Source organism: Rhamphochromis longiceps, linkage group LG12 (assembly GCF_057381845.1).
Source record: "Rhamphochromis longiceps isolate RC_006_pf linkage group LG12, R_longiceps_female_GT1.1, whole genome shotgun sequence".
NCBI lineage: Eukaryota > Metazoa > Chordata > Actinopteri > Cichliformes > Cichlidae > Rhamphochromis > Rhamphochromis longiceps.
In genome coordinates this window covers 14,212,092-14,232,327 of record NC_140568.1, presented here as the reverse complement: position 1 = coordinate 14,232,327, position 20,236 = coordinate 14,212,092, and the positions used below count along the sequence as shown (strand labels likewise).

Below are 20,236 nucleotides of genomic sequence, written 5' to 3'. Positions count from 1 at the left end.
AATGATAGTACAATATAGCTATAATAAGATACAATTTCACAAAAAACACTATACAGATAAATATTTCTGCTTGTTACAGTCCTTTACATTATACACATACACAAGTATATAGTTTTCAATGTACCATTCAGAGCAATGTATGCCAAATGGACCTGTTTAAAATAATATTTAAAAAAAAAATCTTATCCAAGTGCAGTCTTAAGTGCAGTTATTGCATCAGTCCCATCTCACTGGGTTCAGCTGTCAGGTGTCTGTGCCATCCTGTGCTGTCTGCGGGTCAGCACTGGCTGCTTTCAGTAGTCTGCCCACACTTTGTTTTATGTTCTTCAGTCAATGAGATATCGTGTCTCAGCTTTATAATGTGGTCTCACTGCTCATGTCACGGGGCCGGTGGTGGTCGATGTCTGAATCGTAATCTGACTCCATCTCGATCTTGACCTGGGGCACCGGGCACGGCATTCCTCGGCCCATGGTCACGGAAGGAGACGACGGACAGGAGATCTTCAAATGGAGGGTGATGCTGAGAAGGGCAAGGTCCAGTTACCATACACACCCATAGCCAAAGACACAGTGGTTCTACAAGGAGGGGAGGGGAATGCGGCGGAGCTTGGCTGTGAGACACGATGATAATAATAATAATAATAATGGATTGGATTTATATAACGCTTTTCAAGGCACCCAAAGCGCTTGGGTGCCTTGATGACTACAGCAGTTTGGGTTAGCGCTTAGCTAACGAGTGAAATCAGTCCCAAAATATTGGCTGTTGCTCCCACAGGGAGTCAGCAGACTAGCTGATGGTTCCCACACTGTGAATGACATAGACTGTACCTACATTATGGTCTGAAAAGTAAAGTGCACTAAACTCGTATTCCTTCTAATGGCCAGCAGGGGGAGCCCTGGTTTCTAAATCAAGTCTAGTTGAATAGACATCTATCGGAAATGGATGGTGAATATGCTCATCTGGCTTTCATAAGAGGACTTCATTAACCACTGGGTGATGCTGTAGTAGCCATACCCATCTTTTATATGCAGCCTGTGGTTTAAATTAAACGTGAGCAAACATAGCTTGAATTTACTGAGTACATTGGAATAACATAATAATAAAACATCCTACTTTTTTAAATGTTAATTTGCAATGATAAATTTGTTTTGACTCTGATATCAAGTGTTTTTGAGTTTTTGATTGTGCACTATTATGCCTGCCTGCCTTTTGCATTATGTCAGCACATGTTGTAAAGACTTGTATAAAAACTCATACAATAGCTTCAAAGGTCCGGCGATCAGTGCATTTTGTGTTTGTATAAATCCTTCAATAAAATAACGTCACAGAGAATTTATGTACTTCCACAGATGGCTGCATGTAAACAAAAAAAGTTCACAGTGTCAATTCCAAACCATGCCTCTAATAAAGCAATGCAGACATGATGGGAACATTTGAATCAGCCACAAAGGGCAAACAGCCCAAAGTTACAGTATTTATGGTTAAATAATGTAAATGGCACTTTCAGTGCAAAATGTATGCAATGAAACTGCTGTGAGGGACGGAGGCAGGTTGGAGAGCTGGGGTCTGACTACATATCACATGCAGGTGTGACTGATGTACTAAAGAGATTCAGCACATGGAAGAAAAAGAAACAACCAAATGATGTATGCTGCACATGGAGGATTATACAGTTGTGTATACAGAGGCCTAAAATATATCCTCTCTGTGTGCTAGATACACACAGGACTAAAAAGACCACACAATAACTTCTTCATCTAGTTTGACTGCTCGCACACTATGTTAAACTACACAACGAACACTGAAGCCTTTGAGATACATAGCAAAACTATGCTGCTTTAAGGTGAGCAGTGAAGAGTAACAACATGCTGAGTTGTGTGCAGAGGGCAGCTCAGACACAGGCTGTCAGATATTTAAAACATTACACTGTTCAGCACAACAACCATCTGCATTGCCTTAAAGTGCATGGAGAGGAGACCGAACTCAAACATGACACATGACAACCATGGGACTGCACATGTGTATGTTTACAAAACATACAGAGGAAAATACAGAAGTAATGAATTGAATTTCTTGTTAAAATACAGGCCATTTAAAGGGTGTGCAATAAGTCAGTATATCAATATAAAAAGGCTATGTGATCAATTTTCATGCGACCGAGTCTATCCAAGTATTTGCCAGTTTCATGTTTAGTTTGATGAGCCATTCAGTTAAAATTTCTTATTTTGTCTATGTTCCAGTTCACCCAAACTGCACAAACATGCAATTCCCTCTAGTGGTAATGAGCTATACAGAAATCAGTGTAACTAATACATTTTTTTGCAGGTACATTCCACCCAAGAAATATTCTCTGCAAAAAAGAGGGGGGTGAGATTAATATAGCTTTAAATCAAAGGAGCTTACCAACTGGTAAAGTTGGAGCTACTTTTAATTATTTTTGAACAACTGCATATCTTAATTTATAGTAACACATCAAAGGTTATTTGTCAGCTATATTAATATCTTCAAAATTGTTCTTATATGCAGGATTTAAACAGTGTGTGAACTTATGCTGCATTTTCCTAGTTTGGACTATTTTATGTCTTATGCTGCATCACTGACCGAGTATCACTGATCCTTATGTATATTTTGTGAACTGACCCTTTAACTGTGCACTTTGACATATATATATCTGTGTGTGTTAAAGAGCCCTGCGTGTGGCTGCAGCCTGGCAGTATGCTCCCCACTGAGTCTGTGTGACATCAGGATAGACGAGGTCTTTGTAGGGGATGTGCAGTTTGAGAACACAGTACCTTCGATCCAAGTCTGACTCAGAGCTGGGTGAGTGGTTCGCGTAGCCGTGATACTTGTCCTGCAAGCAAACACATACACACACAGTACAGACGGTGCGCTTCACACACTTATGTCATGGTTTGTCAGTCCTGTAGGGGGCAGAAAAAGCTTGAGTTTCTCACCTCTTCCTCATTGTCATCAGGTTTGGGCTTCTTCTTCTCTTTCTCCTTCTCTTTCCCCTTCCCCTTCTTCTTGTCATCATCCTTCTTCTTCTTCTCTTTTTCAGGCAGGAGGTCATCCAGCCACGCCAAGTCGTGCTGGGAGAAGACCATGTCCAGCATCTTTCTGACCACCATCAGACCCAGGATCTGGTGTTTGACACAGAGACAGACCAACACAGAGATCTTGTTTCAGCTCCTGGTAACATTCATCTCATATATGAGTTATGCTGTGAATATGATTTTCTGGATGCCATGTATAGGTGATGTTAATGGGAATCACTGGTTGACACAGTAAAATCAGAGCAGTATTTACATACTTTAAAAACACCATTAAAACTATCGCTTTTACATATTCTGCACATTTACAGCTTCTATATGTGGAAAAGATTCATGTACAGGGTGGGCCATTTATTTGGATACACCGTAATAAAATGGGAATGGTTGGTGATATTAAAGTCCTGTTTGTGGCACATTAGTATATGTGAGGGGGCAAACTCCTCAAGATGGCTGGTGACCATGGTGGCCATTTAGAAGTCGGCCATCTTGGATACAACTTTTGTTTTTTTCAATAGGAAGAAGGCCATGTGACACATCAAACTTATTGGTAATGTCACAAGAAAAACAATGGTGTTCTTGGTTTCAATGTAACTTGATTCTTTCATGAGTTATTTACAAGTTTCTCTTTGTTCACAGCCATTGACATGTCGAAGAGGTTAACACGTGAAATTGTGTTGATATCTGGTGAACGCCGTAACCGGGTCATTGCAGCAGATTTCAATGCAAGACACCCTACGAGACCACCCATCTCCCATGCTACAGTTAGCAAACTGCTTGCTAAGTTTCATGAAACTGGTTCAGTGTTGGATTTGCCAAAATGTGGACGTAAGAAAACTGTCACTAATGAAGAAACATCAGTGGCTGTCCTAGCTTCATTCAGCAAGAGCCCACAGCGTAGCAAGAGCCCACAGCATAGCACTCACCGCATGTCACTGGAGAGTTGCATTAGTCGAACATCCCTTCGGCAGATATTAGCTACTCACAAACTCCAGCTACTGCAGCATCTCAACGAGGATGACCCAGATCGGCGCACAGAATTTGCAGAATGGGCAAAACAAAAATCGGAACAGGACCCTCAGTTCACGCAGAAGAATTTGTTCAGTGATGAGGCAAACTTTTATGTGAATGAAGTTAACAAACAAAACCACCGCTATTGGTCTGACACCAACCCACATTGGATGGATCCCTCCAAGACTGTTGGAACAACAAAAGTGATGGTTTGGTATGGTATATGGGGTACAACGATAGTGGGTCCATTCTTCATCAATGGAAACCTCAAGGCCACTGGGTGTTTGAAATTGCTACATGATGATGTGTTTCTCTCTTTATGCACTGAAGCTGGCACGTTCCCTGAGTTTTTCCAGCAAGATGGTGCACCACCACATTATGGATGCCAGGCCCGAGCATTCCTAGATGAACAGTTTCCTGGAAAGTGGATTGGTCGTCGTGGGCCAGTTGAATGGCCCCCAAGGTCTCCCGATCTGACCCCATTAGACTTTTATCTTTGGGGTCATCTGAAGGCAATTGTCTATGGTGTGAAGATACGAGATGTGCAGCACCTGAAACTACGGATACTGGATGCATTACCAATAAGTTTGATGTGTCACATGACCCTCTTCCTATTGAAAAAACAAAAGTTGTATCCAAGATGGCCGACTTCTAAATGGCCACCATGGTCACCAGCCATCTTGAGGAGTTTGCCCCCTCACATATACTAATGTGCCACAAACAGGACTTTAATATCACCAACCATTCCCATTTTATTACGGTGTATCCAAATAAATGGCCCACCCTGTAGTTTTAGCATCAGCATCTGTGTTTCTTCCATTTCAAAACACTTGTCTCTCAGCTCCATCCATCTCACAACACAGGATCTATAATTTGTGGTGCAAAAGGGAGTATTTCATCACACTTACCATAACGGGAAATATGATTGCCAAGAAGGTGGACTTGAGGACCCAGAGCACAGCCAGACATATAATCTGGATCAGAGTGAACAGGTGTACCCTTCTGAGAGGAACATGACGCAGGTAGGTGAAGTCAGGTTGGTGCTTGGAAGGCATCATGTACAACTTTATCCTGTCCCAGAACTGTGGAAGGCAATGACAACAAGAGGGTTGAGGGGCAGGAATTTATGTTAAATACAAATAAACTTACAACGATCATGAGTGCTTAAATTATTTAGAGCAGACTTGTGCAGTTTATTTATTGTTGTTTCACACATTGTGTCGAATTGAAAACCTTTTTCTTTTCGATTTTTTTTATCTTTGCGGTCTATATGGACATAATGGTATCAGCATACCTGTTGGTTGTTATTGTTACATTTTTTGCTTAAAAGCTTTAAATAAGCCACTTCACATCTGCTGTCTGTAACTCAATAAGTAAGCTGCCCAGCCACAAATTACTCAAATCATAAATAACACCAGCTGGCATACGCATGGTACCTGGATTCCACTGAGAGATGCTACACCCATGTAAAGGAAGACACCGTACAGCACAGGCATGGGGATGAACTGCAAGTGAAGGTACATGTTGGCCATAATTAAGAGAGTTCACAGCATCACAATGAGAGTGAAATTCTGACTCTTAGCAAAAATGAGTGTAGATGTGTAGAGTTTGTAGACACAGCTCTAACCAAGCTAATAACCACCCAAACAGGGCAACTGAAAAACTAATATGGAGGCTTCAAAATGTGGGTACCTGAAATTTGTTTAACATAATTTATTGATTCATTGTAGTGAGCATCTTGAGTTTTGCAGATAATAAAAACAAATCTTGAGGAAACAGCAAAGAAAAAAAGCCTCATATAACAATTACAAAAACAAAAATAAAAAAATCCATTATGCACCTCATACCTTAAGTACAGGAGCAAGGAAGATGGAGACTCCAGTGAGAACGAACACCAGTATGCCTGTCACTCTTTGTTCTCTGTATGTTTGACATTGACGGGACACAAGAGAGCGTCAAGTCAGTTTCACAATGCACTCATCTACGTCAGCTACAAAGGATTTAGGACAGTGGTTCTGTAGCTCTGCGATGTCGGTAGTGGCGGCCTATTTGACAAACTGCACTTTCCTTTTTATTTCTGAGCTCTTTGTTTTTACGCTACCTGACCCCGAGGAACTGCGGCTGCTCTCCTGGAGCACTCGATTCACTCTCCATCTTCAGAGAGTCGATGTGAGCAATAGAGATGACAGTGGCAGCCACGTACCAGGGCAGACCCAAGAAGGAGCATGTGGCCATCAGGACTCCAACCCAGAACAGATCCAAGTGATAGCCACAGCCTTTCTGCAGGGCAAACAAAGATCATTTCTATTAAAAGCAACCTCATAAGGGGCAGGCTGTGAGTCGATAGGCTTCTGTCTGAATTTATAGCGCTGTTTTGTGACTGTTACTTTGGCTTTTGATGTTGATTTGACTGGTTGCACACCTACCTTAAGTTTGTTCTCCTTGCGGTTAACAATGACAGCGCTGATCTGCTGATCCATGAAGATGAGGATGGTGACAAGCAGGGCGGGCACAAAGCTGGCCAGATACACCCACCATGGATTCTTCCCAAAAGGCATCACAAGCCAGCCACGACCCGGTCGAGTTGGCTGTTAAATGAAAGGCAGCTTTATTTTTATTAAAAGCGAGGATTCAGTTCCACAAGATCATTATTGGAACATAATTTTAAGCCAGTGTGATGAAGTTCTTTTGTTGTGGAGAGTTAATGCAATCTGTAGAAAGTCAAAGTGCATCCCTGCAACGCTAACAGATATAACGGCAGCATGGATCGTCTTCTCTAACTCTTAGCACGTTTGTTATCCAAAATGTTCATGTTTCCATTCAAAATTCCCTACCAGTCCCCAATACAGCAACATGTCATAGAGCTGCTCATTTTGGAAATTGTTTTTTACTTGTTTTCTTCTATATATAAACAGTTTGGAAATTACCTTAAATTCTGTTGGGACAATAAGCTTGGGAGTTTTGAGTCCCATTAACATGTCCAGCCCAACAAAGGTCATGATGGACATGAAGATAGAGAAGTCACTGATGAGTTTCCTCAGCTGGTGCCAAACACAGAAAAAGAGAACAGTCTGTATTACAAAGATAAACATTTGCAGAACTTAAAGATGAGATGCTTCCGAGGTCTAATAGGCAGGAAGCTGCTTATAAATACTGAAAAGAAAAAGTAGCCTGCCAAGTTTCACTTTAGTCAAATGTAATCCTGGTGTCTGAAAAAGGAATATAGCAAAATAAGAAGAATTACTTCTTTGTCTGGTTGGCTCTCCACTTCCTGCTAGAAGAGTTGCTGTGCAGGTAAAAAGGAAGAACAATGATCTAATAGCTAGGTTTTCTGCCCAAAAACATCTAACACTTTCAAAAACCTGGCAGCCATTTTTTTGTTTATACTATCTTCTTCTTCTTCTTTCAGCCACAGCAGATCATCTGCCTCCATCTCACCATAGTGTTCTCTTCTGTCACACCAATCCGCTTCCTGTCCTCCTTCACTACATCCATGAATCTTCTCTGGGATCTTCCTCTTTTCCTCCAGCCTGGTAGCTCCATATCAAATATCCTTTGTTCAAAATATCCACTATCACTCTGCTGCACATGCCCAAACCATCTCAGGCTTGCTTCTCTGACTTTTTTCAAACCGCTAAACCTGAGCTGTCCCTCTGATATGCTCATATTTAATCCTGTCCATACCTGATCCCAGGTATTTAAATACATCTAACTTCACTACCTCTACTTGCAGCTTCACTGTTTACATACATGTATTCAGTCTAGTTTCTTCTTACCTCCACCTGACAGATAGTTTACCCACCTTGGTTGGGAAGTAGCGGCTGAACTTGAACTTCTTGAGGGAGACGGTCATGGAGTAGGTGCCAAAGAAGAGGATGAAGGACATGAGGGCCAGATCGGGGACGTACTTGCAGGACTTTCCCACCAGAGAGCCTCCATACTTCACACACTCCTTCTTGCTCAGCTGGCTCCAGTCCAGAGCTGTCACATTCAACTGGGATGGTGTTGGCAGCAGTAAGAGAGGATGAAGAAGAGCGTAGTGTTTCGACAAAGACACGTAGAGAGCGAAAAATTGTCGGCGCAGATGTAAAGTTAGTAATAGTGAAAGGTCAGTGGGGTTGATGGAGAGACACAGACACAGAGGAGGGAAAGCGACTTCTTTTTAGAGACAGAGCTGACACCTGGGTTAGCTGTAAACAAAGCATGTCTGCAGCTGCAATGTCGCCAACTCTGTGGACATTTATCTTGAAATATAGCAACAACAAAAAGTAGAAAATTAAACATTTAATGAAAGCAAGCACTCACCCCAGAGACACTAGAGCTGTTATCTGGCATTGGAGCTAAACCATTGAAGATCATTGCAGCCACTGTTCACGGATTGGGGAGAGAGAGAGTAGGGAGGAGGCAGGTAATGAGTCAGATAGCGTAGATGGGGTGATGAAGAAAACAAAAGGGGAGGAAAGAAGAAACGCAAAATATAATGAGAATCCAGCAGCTGGACAGAGAGCACTCCGAGTCTCATGCAGACAGACAAAGGGGTACTCACTTGCAAGAGACGGCAGCCAAATTGTTTGTGCATGGCAAAAGCAAAAAAGGATAACAATCAGTTACAGAAATCAATGTCTGCAGAAATGACTGCAAATTACCTGCACTTGAAAAAAGGTGGGTAGATTACCATCATCAAACCCCCCAACCCAAGAAGAATAAAGCTGTTGTTCAGCACTGCAGACCAAGGTTACTATAATTAACTAAAACAAAAACAAACAAAAAAAGAAAACTAAACTAAATCACTTTTTAAAAAAATCAAAACTCTCTGAAGCGATTTTGTGAACTTCAAAAAATGAAGTAAAATAAAATAAAAATCTAGAGGAAATATACTTCGTTTTAGTGGTATATTTGAGGCTCTGTATATCTACAGGACTGCGAGTCAACCGCTTTTAACCCTCTCAAGGCAGGCGTTGCCGATTTGCAACAGTTAAAAACTAACAACCTGATTACTCAGAAGTACCACTGCAGGACTTGGTTGTGCATTAGCAACAAAAAGTTTAATTTGAGCCTGAGAGGGTTAAAAAGTTGCTTGTATTTTCTTGCAATACCTGTACTGATTTTCCTAAATCATGCCTCTTACATCGGGGGGGCTCCAGATTTGTTTTGTAGGCGTGGCCATATGGGGGGCACCAAACATATTGGGGTGGCACACCGAAAACAGAACTTTCCATTTTCATTATGCTGCTGTCAAATGTAGGTTACTTGAAAAAGATGGCAAAAACAGAAAAAAAGAATGATATGCCTAGTTAATTTCCTGCTATTATAGCTGATATCACTGAAAATAGGTACATATAAAAAACAATTAAGATTTTGAAATGCATAAAAATCTGCTTTAATTGACTGATTGATGAAACTTATTCAATAAAGACAGATAAGTGTTGGATCAGGTAAGAGTGTGAACTGTTGCCTGTCTCTGTGTTGGCATTGAGATGCACCAGTGATCTGTCCATGGATTGGCACCAGCTTTTCTGCAAACTTATTACATTATTACCAACATAGGACCGCCACCACCCCAACCCCTTCCCGGTGGCGCCCCTGTCTGCCTCCCCCAGACAGTAATACTAATTATAAAGACTAAAACGGAAACTAAAACTTTGCATTTTCAAACAATAACAATACTGCTGAAATGACTACACTAAATCGCAACCAAAAGGTGAAAATGAAATAAAAATAAATAGTAATTAGAAAATACAAAACTATTATAACTCTACTCCAGATATCATCACAAGTATGGTTATAAAGAAATGATGACAAAGACATCCACAGACCTATTATAGTGTAGTTATTTGTCAGTCCTCTCTGTGTGATGTTAATAGTTGTAATAAGTTGCCTCCAACATATGCTTGATATGCCTGTACAGCTATAGATGGTCAAAAACAGCTAAAACAGTATAATTTAATCTTCGGTGTGCTAAATAATGTGGACTGGTAGCAGCTTAAAATAGGCATCTGCTAGGAGACACATTAATGATGTATGCCATTAAAGTGAACGCTCTGTCAGTGAGCAAACACTGCAAAGGAAACCAGTGGACAAAAAAAAAAGATCTAACGTTTCTTTGTAGCAGGCAAACGTTTCATTATTACCTGATCGACTAAAAACTGATGCGCATTATTACCTCGACAGCCATTCATTTGAAATCTTTTTTCTGATATACGTGAGAAATTAGTTTAAATATTTTAACTGTGAAATAAGTACCAAAGCTGAGATAAATAAAATTCACAATAACACTGAGTGATAATTTCTTTTCTTGTCAACAATCAACAGATCTTGTTAATAAATCCTGCTTCATGACCCTATCATGAGCCCTATGCATAATTAAAGTTATTTAGTTTGCTGTACTGCATTTATTCACATATTGTCATAAGTAATAATTAAACCAATGAAGTCAAGACATTAAAGCTGACGGCATTCTCAAATAAAGCTGTTGATAAAGTGAACACACACATGCGTTTGCTTCTGTAATGTGCCTGTCATGTCAGTCCAATGAGACTAATAATCCCCCTTTTCTCTCTATCCCTGAGTCAAGGGGTGAACTCACTCGGGTCTGGGGCCAGGCACTCGCACTTGTAGGTGGTGACATAGTCGGGCTTAAAGTCTGTGTTGATGGGATAATATTTGAAGGCGCCCACCATCTTCTTGATGGCGTCAGAGATGAAGATGAAGGATATAAGGCTGGAGAAGCCCTCCTCAGTAAAACGCGTCATGTATTTGATGATGTAACTGGCATCTGTAGCTACGAGGATGAAACACTGTAGGCACGAGTGCATGCCGATCCACAGACGCAGCTCCATGTAATCTATGCTGTTGCTCCTGTGGAAGCGACAGGTCAGAAAAACAGGTGGGAGCAATGATGAATTTAGGCACAGAACACAAAGATGTCCAGTTTTGTGCAAACAGTACATTATCTGTGAATATAGAGCAGCTTGATGGGGAAAAACAACCGTGCTTGGAGTGTTTACAGACAAATATCAAGGCTTGAGTCATCAAACACATGATATGTGCGAGCAAAATCACCAACTAAACAAGAAGGACTCGGTTTGGACTTCTTATCCTTCCTTCTTTATATCATCATCTTATCAGTCACATGCACAAAATAGATCTATTATCATGCATATATACTTTGCATGCATATAATTATAATTCTTTCCACAATTAAATCTACACAAGTTTAAAAAAGTTTTAATTAATGTTTTTTTTAATTTATTACATTCAAACTGGTTATAATTCTGTATATTTAAACTGTTGATTGTTTTTCCAAGTTTATTCAGTTTTTACACAGTTAAATGTGATAAAGTTAGATAAGCATTCATGTGGAAGCCCACTAATGTTATTTAATCTTTGAGAAGGACCACTGTGTCACTGCATCACGCCAGCCCTAATGGCCATCAACAAGCTGATATTCTGACCCATGAGCGTTTATCAACGATTACTACATTATTACATGCATCATCTGCACGAAGGCATCGGATCACACTCATTGTCAATCTTTATCTCACCTTTAAATACAGGTGACTGCATTTTTCACATCTGTCATGCTGTCTTGTTAACAAACCCTCTACATACAAACTAACATACTGAAATCTCAAAGCTGTCTCTGGAACGCTGGCTCTGTATAGGACCACATTTTGCAGAATCCTCAGAAAAATACAACACCAGCTAAAGCGCTGGTATTTTTGGGCGCATCAGTATGTATCAGGCTGGGATGTCATCTACTTGACCTAGTTTGTTTCATGCAAACAAATATTTCGTATAAACAAATATACCTCTTGGAATTTTTCACAGTGACAATAAAGAAAGTTTGATTTTTGGTTAACATTTTGTTTTTGTTCACACTTAAAAATAGTTCACTGTTTCAGTACAAACACTATGTAGCAGGCTGTGTTTACATTTATACTCTGTGGTATCAGGGCTGTCAATATAAATTGAGGTAAGTACAAGTGATTGCAAAGTGGATTTGAGGGTTGGTATTTAATGGTAGCTGAACTCATTACTTCAGCAGAACTGCAGTCAGAGCAAAGATCAGAATGGCAAAAGCGCTTCTCTGGCTGTTTTCTGGTTAAAGTAACCAGCAAATTAGAATCAAGGCATTAATCCTTTTTTTCTTCATCTTCTTCTTTCTGCAGCATTTCAGAAATTTGGATTTGCATTCAGCCTGAAGTAAATAAAGCCATACATATGCTCCCACATACTGCACATAGCATTTCAACTGAAACTCTTCAACCTAAAATGATTTTAATGCAAACCGTAAACATAATAATGTGGTGAGATGAGATGTTTACTCCTGACATTACTGAGGTCTCTTCAGAACATGAACCTTCCCAGTATATAAATCTACTATGCTCTAAAGCAGCTCACTTGCTGAACTCAAACAGCAGCTTTTCAAAGATGAGGATGGGTCCAGTGGAACTGAGGATGATGAGGGGCTGACCACCAAAGAAACAGAAGACAGAACCAGCCAGGGCTGTACCCAGGAAACTCTCCATCACACCCTGTTGGCAAAGAGAGAGAGAGACAGAGAGAAAGAGAGGTAATAGGGTTGAAATAAGTGCTGCTGTGGAATGAGATTCCCACACCAATTTGTGAAATTAACAGGTGACTAAAAATCGCAAAGTGTTCTGTTGCTGATTAAGACAGCAATTCAAGACGAGAAGGAGAGCAGAGTAACAAAAAAACAAAGACTTCTTTGTGTGTTGGTGGGAGAAAGGTGATAGCAACTGCTGTGTTTGAGAGCATTAGACATAATGCAAAAGGCTTCACAGGGAAGCAATATAGGCAAGTCAAAGCACTAATCTGGAGTTATTTCTGCCTGGACCTGTGTTTTTGTCAATGACAGTTTGTTTTTGTGTGGTGCAAAGATATTGATGCTTAACAAGAAAAAAGAGAACAGCTCACAATGAACTAGAACATGTCAGAAAAATCAACACATGGATGGTCAAAGGAGCTTGCAAAGTAAAGCGTCTGGACTTCTTTAAGTTGCTTGAAGACGTTTCACCTCTCATCTGTTCTAACTTAGAACTGAAGAAGCTTCTCGGATGAGAGGTGAAACGTCTTCAAGCAACTTAAAGAAGTCCAGACGCTTTACTTTGCAAGCTCCTTTGACTACGATGACCTGGATGACTGAGAACCTTCACAGACAACACATGGATGGCAGCTGGACCAGATGGCATCCCAGCACAAGCTCTCTTATATATATATATATATACGTTCGATACAGTGCTTTCGGTTCGGTACACATATGTATCGAACAATACAAAATGTTTAATTTATTTTATCAACTTTTCTTCTGACGATGCTGTCTGTGTTGAGAGCTCAGTGGATCTGCGTTCGACTACTCCGCCTAGGCTGCATTGTCGAGCGCAGATCCACTGAGCGCTAGAAATTATTTTGTTGTTTCTGCAACATTAAATTTAAAAACAGTACTTTTTTTTTTTTTGCAAATCTCTTTTTATTAGCATTTTTTCCTTTTTAACAAACAGAAAGTACTTAAAGGACATTGTAGAGTAATCATAAAAAGTAAAAACAAAACAAAACAAGACAAAAAAATAAATAAATAAATAATAATAATTATAAAGACAAAAGGAGACAGTGGAGGAGTTACAGTGAGTAGGAGATTAGTTCAGTCACAGAAACCCCATTTCAAGTTAGAATTTAATTATAAAATAGAATAGAATTTAAGATTCCTATGTGAAACCAAAACCTTCATATTGAAAATTTGTAGAGATTAGGATGTTTGTCCACATAAAGGACAGTAATATCGGTTTCCGCCACTGAACCCCTCATACAAATTATATACAGGTCTAAAGATAAAGCACGCATATAATAAAAGGGTTACATCCATAAAAATCCAAAGAGGAATACTTGTCATTGTTGTTATACTTTCCAGATCAGAGCCAATTAAAAACTGTACTTTTTAGTTAAAATATATTAATAATAATTTTAATACATTTCAAGAATTTAAAGTAAAATTTGTTCACTTTGTCATTGAACACTCTGGAGTTCCATAGTTTATTGAGTCAGTCTTGAGTGCAATATCATTTTGGTGTATAGATATTTATAAACAATAACGACTCTTGAATATTCTGACCTCATTGCAGTGGACTCTATTTACAAAGCCAAATACTCCAGTGAGGAGAGGTTCACATTAATGAAATAACAGAATCACTGTATTATGACTGTGCAGCAAAATGTAACTGATGATGGTGTTTTGTAGTTTCTCTCACATAACACCATGACGCACTGAAGTAGATTATCTAATTATAGACAAACTAAATTAAACAGAGGAAAACTGTGTCACTGACATGACAAACTAGCTGCGTAGAGCTTAAGACTTAATATGTATCTTACCTAACTTCATAAACATGACACGCAAATTATGCTCGAACTTCCTGAACAGACACCCATTGATTTTAATCTACTGCTGCTACTTGCCTGTGTTTACATGTGTTGCCTGCGCTTGCTGCTCCGCTTCAATGGCCAGTGGATGCATCGACAGTAGACTCATCTATGAGACACTCATCTTGAAATACATACGAATTGTTCTGTAACTCTAATTTTCCTCTCTATTGAAACACTACTCAATTATCACTAAAGGTCACCAGTTAACATTCCAGGTAACCTGGAAATCTGTCCTCCGCACATTGGCCTAACTACTGATTAGGGGAATAGCAGGGATCATTCTTCTTTCTGCTATTTTTTGGTGCTTGAACTACTGATGTGATTAGCTGACATTAAGATCTGATAGTTTAACCTGGAATGTCTTCAGGAACGGTTCTCCAGGTTTGTTCAAGGACACTGAAAGCTCTTCTTTGGATATTGTTCCTTTTGTTCAATTTTCTCTTAAAATGATCCCACACTGCCTTAACAATGTTCCAGTAAGGCCAATCCATGGCTGACATTATTCCATTGTGCACTTCTAAGTATGCTTAGACAGGCGGTGTTTGGGATCACTATCATGGTGAAGATGGTGAATCAAAATCAGACGGCATTTGTCTGCATTCATATTTTCATCAACACCACTGGCTGAAATATAGCTCCAAACCATGACAGAGCCTCCACTGTGTTTTACAGATGGCTGGATATTAAAAGGAGAATGATTTGAATTTGGATTTATAATGACATAAGATGCGTTGCCACTGAATTTCCAGTTCTCGTGTAATTCTGTATACCTTCCTGTTTTCAATGGCTTCTTAAAGCCACCTTTCTACTGAGACCATTTCTAATGAGGCTTCAGTGAACAACAGTTGCATCAACTGAAGGGCCACATGTGTCAGGTTTTTGCTGTTCCACTGTACTGTACATTCCTGCAAGATTGAAGATACATAATTACAGTTAAGTTGTTTTTTTTTACACTCTTATAACTCTGCATTACATCAGATATTGTGGATTTTTTTTAACAATAATAAAAAAAATCTGAAGGCTGAGCCATCTTGACAGATCAGAACAGTAATATTAAATAATTCATGGCCAATGCTGTCAAACAGCAGTGCTGACAGCATCACTCTCTTTCATAGCATAACATAAAACATACATTGCAGAATTTTCCACCAGGTTCTGTGACCACCAGAAGGCCAAAGTGCAGCTGTTTCCTCATTCACAGGGAGCCAGAACAAAAACACAGAAAATCATTCATCTGCGTCTTGTTGTGCCGACATGACAAGTGACATCACAGCCAGTGTTTCTGTTTATCTGGTCTCACTGTGCTCTTCTAAAGGCGTTCTGTTTTCTGTGTTTTAACTAATGTGACTGTGTTATTGTTGAAAACTTAATGTTAGTAAATATGTCTTGTTGCCAGCCATCAAAATGTTAAAATTATTTTTTAAAGACTTTTTACAACCAGGTTCATCAAAATCATGGACAATTAAAGCAATCAAAGCAAGGTGCAGTCTCCAGGCCCACACAGACGTCACTTACCTTAAGTCTCCCTGCAAGATCAACTTTTCTCCAGTCGCAACAAGAATTTTGAAAACATAAAAACATATGATAACCTCTTATTCCTATAGGGTATCATTAATGCCATCACTATAAATTAAAAAGGATGTTTCTCCTCATATATAAAGAGCATTTCTATATTCAAACGACAAGAGACGAGAAACAGAAAAAAAATGTTTGTCAGAAGCTTTCTACCGGTCAGATAGCAGCTCCACCATTTTTACGATTTTTTAACAATGTAATGTTTACTTACTGTGGAATTGTACTCAGTTGGAGTTCAGTCCCTGTCTAGACTTAAAGGCTCTCTGCCTTCCTTGTTAAGGAACTTTATTAAGGGGTTTAAAGTGACGTTAGCTAAGTACATCAAAAATAATCTGATTATCTGCAATGAAATTACAGGAAATCTCTAAACGTCTGCTTTGAGGAAAAAACATCATGATGACAAATAAATGAAATGTCTTCTCAAAAACAAAAATCACAATTCAGTTCCCCTAAATAACACCAGTTAATGTTATTGCATTTACTCTGTTGAACACAGGCAACAATATACAGAACTTTTTGTATATAGTTAGTAAAAAGATTAAGAGATTCAAGATCAAACTCATAGAAAGAAGGACTGAGAGAAAAAGGCAGAACAGCATGAACTACACAGGCACAGCAACATGCTAATAGCAGAGAGATGTCAAATATGACATGTGTATGTTTCTGATATTTTGATTCAAACTTAACAAAGCTATGGGCTGGCTTGGAGGATGACTTGTTTTAATGAACAAGTTAATGAGGTTGAAACTCCCACCAGGCTTTGATACTTCGGGAAAAGGATTAAGACCCCGACGATTTCAGAAATGGCACCTACTGGATTTAATTGGCCCCTTTTATGTCAAAAACTGTGAGCTTGTGATTTTGCCCCATCTGTTTGGGCTTGTTTAGGATCTATAATAAATTACAAAAATAAAGATTTATTGTTCAAATCACTGATTAAGTCTAATGCTATTTTCATCCCATAGCAGTCCACAGACAGAAGGGAAATAACAAACAAGAGACGGCTACAAGCCACAAACAGCTGTTTCCCTGGTGATTTTGAGCAATTGTCACAAATGCTGTGATTTAAATAAACGATGCTTTGTTTTCGATGCTTACTATCAATCTGGGTAGCTCGAATTTTCTTTCCAGCAAGGTAGTAGCTGCAATGCACTTCAAACAGTGCTTTCTCCAAATGTACAAATCGTTATTACGGCACTCGGCATCACCTGGTAATTGTCAGTGGCGTCCCCAAGGAGCCCACCAAAGGTGATGGCATTGGTGATGCAGCCTAAGTAGATGAAAAGCACAGCGGAGATGGACTGAATGTGGAACCCTTCGTAGAAATCACTAGGGAACCATGGCAATTTCCTCTTTATGTCCAAGTACAAACCCCCACAGAACCTGTTGCACAACAACAACCGACACAGTTGGTTAGGATGCTTCACACACTCCGCCTCTCAGCATGTCACAGTATTTTCTCTGAAGCAAGAAAGCAGAGACTATATCCATGAATCACTTACACAGTGATTTGACATCTATACTTGTAGGCAGGAGAGGTCACTGCTTTCGCTTTTAAGTCTATTTTCTCCAAGTTTAAAAAGTCACTTCTGTGCTTTGACTTTGACAAAGTGTAAGCACTACTTACCACTGAAACCTACTCTCTCAGGCTATCATTGGCAAATTGGATTTGGATAAAGCCATATTTATCCTTTTATAGAACATTTTCTACTCTGAAACAAAACAAGACAAGGAATGTTCCATTTTCTTTGTTTCTTTCTTTTTGCAGGCACAGCTGAAACTGGCAATCCAATACTGTCCATTTTACATTAGTTTAACTTTTGTACCTACAGCCACGCTACTTATAAGGAAGTATCGGCATTTTTTTAGGACAGGTGTGCTTAAATAACTTGCCCATTCTGCCAAATTTTGATAAGGCCATATTCAAATTCCCAGAGTCTGCTTGTGTTTAGTCTAAACCTCTCAGCAGTTTGCCACGCGGCCCGGGCTGCCTACCGTCCAGTGAATGCCAGCTCCTCTCCAAGCTCATGCTGAACTGGCATCTCCTCGTCTTCTGCCAGGCCTCCACCTCCGCCAGCTGTGCCGTTCATCTGTCCCAGCTCATTTAGGGAAAAGACTGACTTCCTGCAAAGGACACGTACATGCCACACATGTGAGCAAATATGAGATTTAAACTTTTTTCACATATATTTATTCACTCGAATGGTCTGTCTATAAGCTGTTTCAACCTTGCAAACTGGTACTTGCTGACTGAAAGGCACAATTTCACCCTTTCTTTCAGTGAACATTTTAATTTTCTGTAACTCGATATTTCGACCTAAAGGATTTTAGTATAGTTTGCAATTGCTCTTGGCACATCGCTCATTGTTCAACTACAGCTTTTTGACCTTTATATGTATTACTCAGGCGGTTAGACATCCCCAACCTTTTGTCAGCTGAGGGAACCTTCTTAGGCGGCTCAATGCGGATTTTGGGATCCCATTCCCCAGGTGGAAGCACAATCACTTCGTCCAGAAACTCATCTATTCCTGCAATAAGATCTTCCCGATCTCTTGCCTTGTAGGCTACGTCACTGAAGAGCTGGGAGGGAGGAAGACAGAGAAATAAAAGAAAAGGTTTTACGCTTTCTCTTGGTAATAGTAATAAGTATGTACTGCCCTAATAAGCTGTGTTTGCCTGTCACCTTTGATGGAGACATATTGAACATTGGTTGTTAAGGCTATATTGACATCTGTCCTCAGCTGGATTCAATTCAAGAATAACTGCCAGTCAGCCACTAATCATGCCCATAGAGATTAGTGTGCACAAGCATTATATGTTTCTAAATAAGGCTGTATCAACAACAGGGGGAAAAAAATCAAGCAGTGGTTCTAATTGGCAGTGAAAATGTTCTAATGGGCACTGGCCCCATTCAGAAATCTTTTACAAATAGTAGATGTGGTACTTTATTGATTTTCTCCATCTAACTACACTTCAAATAACTTGGTTTTGATCTGTAGAACAGTCATTAGATGCGTCAGAGCTAGGGTTGCCAACTCCCTGAAAAATAAATAAGGGACACCTCGTGGCCAGGGCCGGGCGACCCAGTTGTCTTCACCCTTCCCAGTGTGGTGAATTTTCTAGCTCTTTTTTTGTGTGTGAAATTATTTTTTTAACCATTTGACTTGAAGTTGATTTAAGTAGATGCATATTCTATTCTTTGTGATATGAACACATGTGAAACAAGTGATCATTTAGCCATTTATTTTTAGCTCAAAATGACAACATTAACACAGTAAAACAGGTCTCTTTCTTAAACAGAAGCCTGTCATGCTTAACTTTTGAGAATATAAGTAAATCTTTCTTTAAAAGCACTCTGTCCTGCTTAACTTAAAATAATAGAAACCAATAGAAATAAAAATATTCTTGTAACAGTGCACATTTAGTGCATTTAGTACAATTGGCTTCAGTTGAGGTATTATTTCAGCTTTTCTAATGCTAATCAGCTGCTCCCGTTTGTAAACCCGCTTGTTCCCATGATTACGCATCTTAACTCATCATCATTATTCATCTATGTATTACTTTTATGTATTAGTCATCTATTTGTTGTAATCATCTATCCTTGCAGTCGTTTATTACACAAAATAAATTATATTATCACACTTCTGGCCACATAGCGCTGATATTCACTGCACATGCCCATATTAACTTTTTCCAGCCAGGTGTTTTCCTTTTCCCATTCTTCCCTTTCTCTGAGGGGAACAAACATTGCTGCTCTAACGCTGGGCTCACACTGTGCGGTTTTAGGCCCATTTTGAGCCAATTTTTGAGTGATCGGACCGATTTTGGCCTTCATCGTGCATCGTGTAGTATACGTGGGGTAAAGAGAAGTGATTAACACCTCACGACCAGCTCCCGATCATCAATCGCTCGTGAGGGTGTCACCACAGGCGCTCACACTGCTCACGCGCAAATGTAAACGTTGGTGAAAAAGATGGAGCAGCACGGCTGTGCAGCGTGTGATCTGGACACAAGCGATGGAGGCACAACTTGTAGAACTTTGAAAAGCTCATCCGAGCCTTTTCGATGTGGCATCACAAAATTATCACGACCACAACAACCGTGAAAATAGTTGGATTTACATTGCTGCTCAATCACAGCTGCCTGATCATGTTTTTCA

The 20,236-nt window shown here is 39.7% G+C and overlaps 1 protein-coding gene across 3 annotated transcripts in view; it reads right to left on the bottom strand.

The window, feature by feature from the left end:
- Positions 1–117: 117 nt before the first annotated feature.
- The window catches only part of slc4a5a (solute carrier family 4 member 5a), a 41,305-nt gene continuing 21,186 nt past the window's right edge, over positions 118–20,236 (bottom strand). For 2 of the 3 annotated variants that reach the window (XM_085424870.1, XM_085424869.1), the window contains exons 11-26: positions 18,503–18,657; positions 18,073–18,201; positions 17,286–17,460; positions 12,463–12,596; positions 10,646–10,917; positions 8,365–8,426; positions 7,862–8,053; positions 6,987–7,100; positions 6,486–6,647; positions 6,161–6,339; positions 5,907–5,979; positions 5,496–5,564; positions 4,968–5,141; positions 2,956–3,141; positions 2,794–2,852; positions 118–520 (exon numbers count right to left, since the gene is read on the bottom strand). In XM_085424870.1, the coding sequence (XP_085280996.1) occupies positions 355–520; positions 2,794–2,852; positions 2,956–3,141; positions 4,968–5,141; positions 5,496–5,564; positions 5,907–5,979; positions 6,161–6,339; positions 6,486–6,647; positions 6,987–7,100; positions 7,862–8,053; positions 8,365–8,426; positions 10,646–10,917; positions 12,463–12,596; positions 17,286–17,460; positions 18,073–18,201; positions 18,503–18,657 (2,301 nt within the window). In that variant the 3' untranslated portion in view covers positions 118–354. The remainder of the gene's footprint in view (positions 521–2,793; positions 2,853–2,955; positions 3,142–4,967; positions 5,142–5,495; positions 5,565–5,906; positions 5,980–6,160; positions 6,340–6,485; positions 6,648–6,986; positions 7,101–7,861; positions 8,054–8,364; positions 8,427–10,645; positions 10,918–12,462; positions 12,597–17,285; positions 17,461–18,072; positions 18,202–18,502; positions 18,658–20,236) is intronic. The other variant, XM_085424871.1, reaches the window with a different exon arrangement.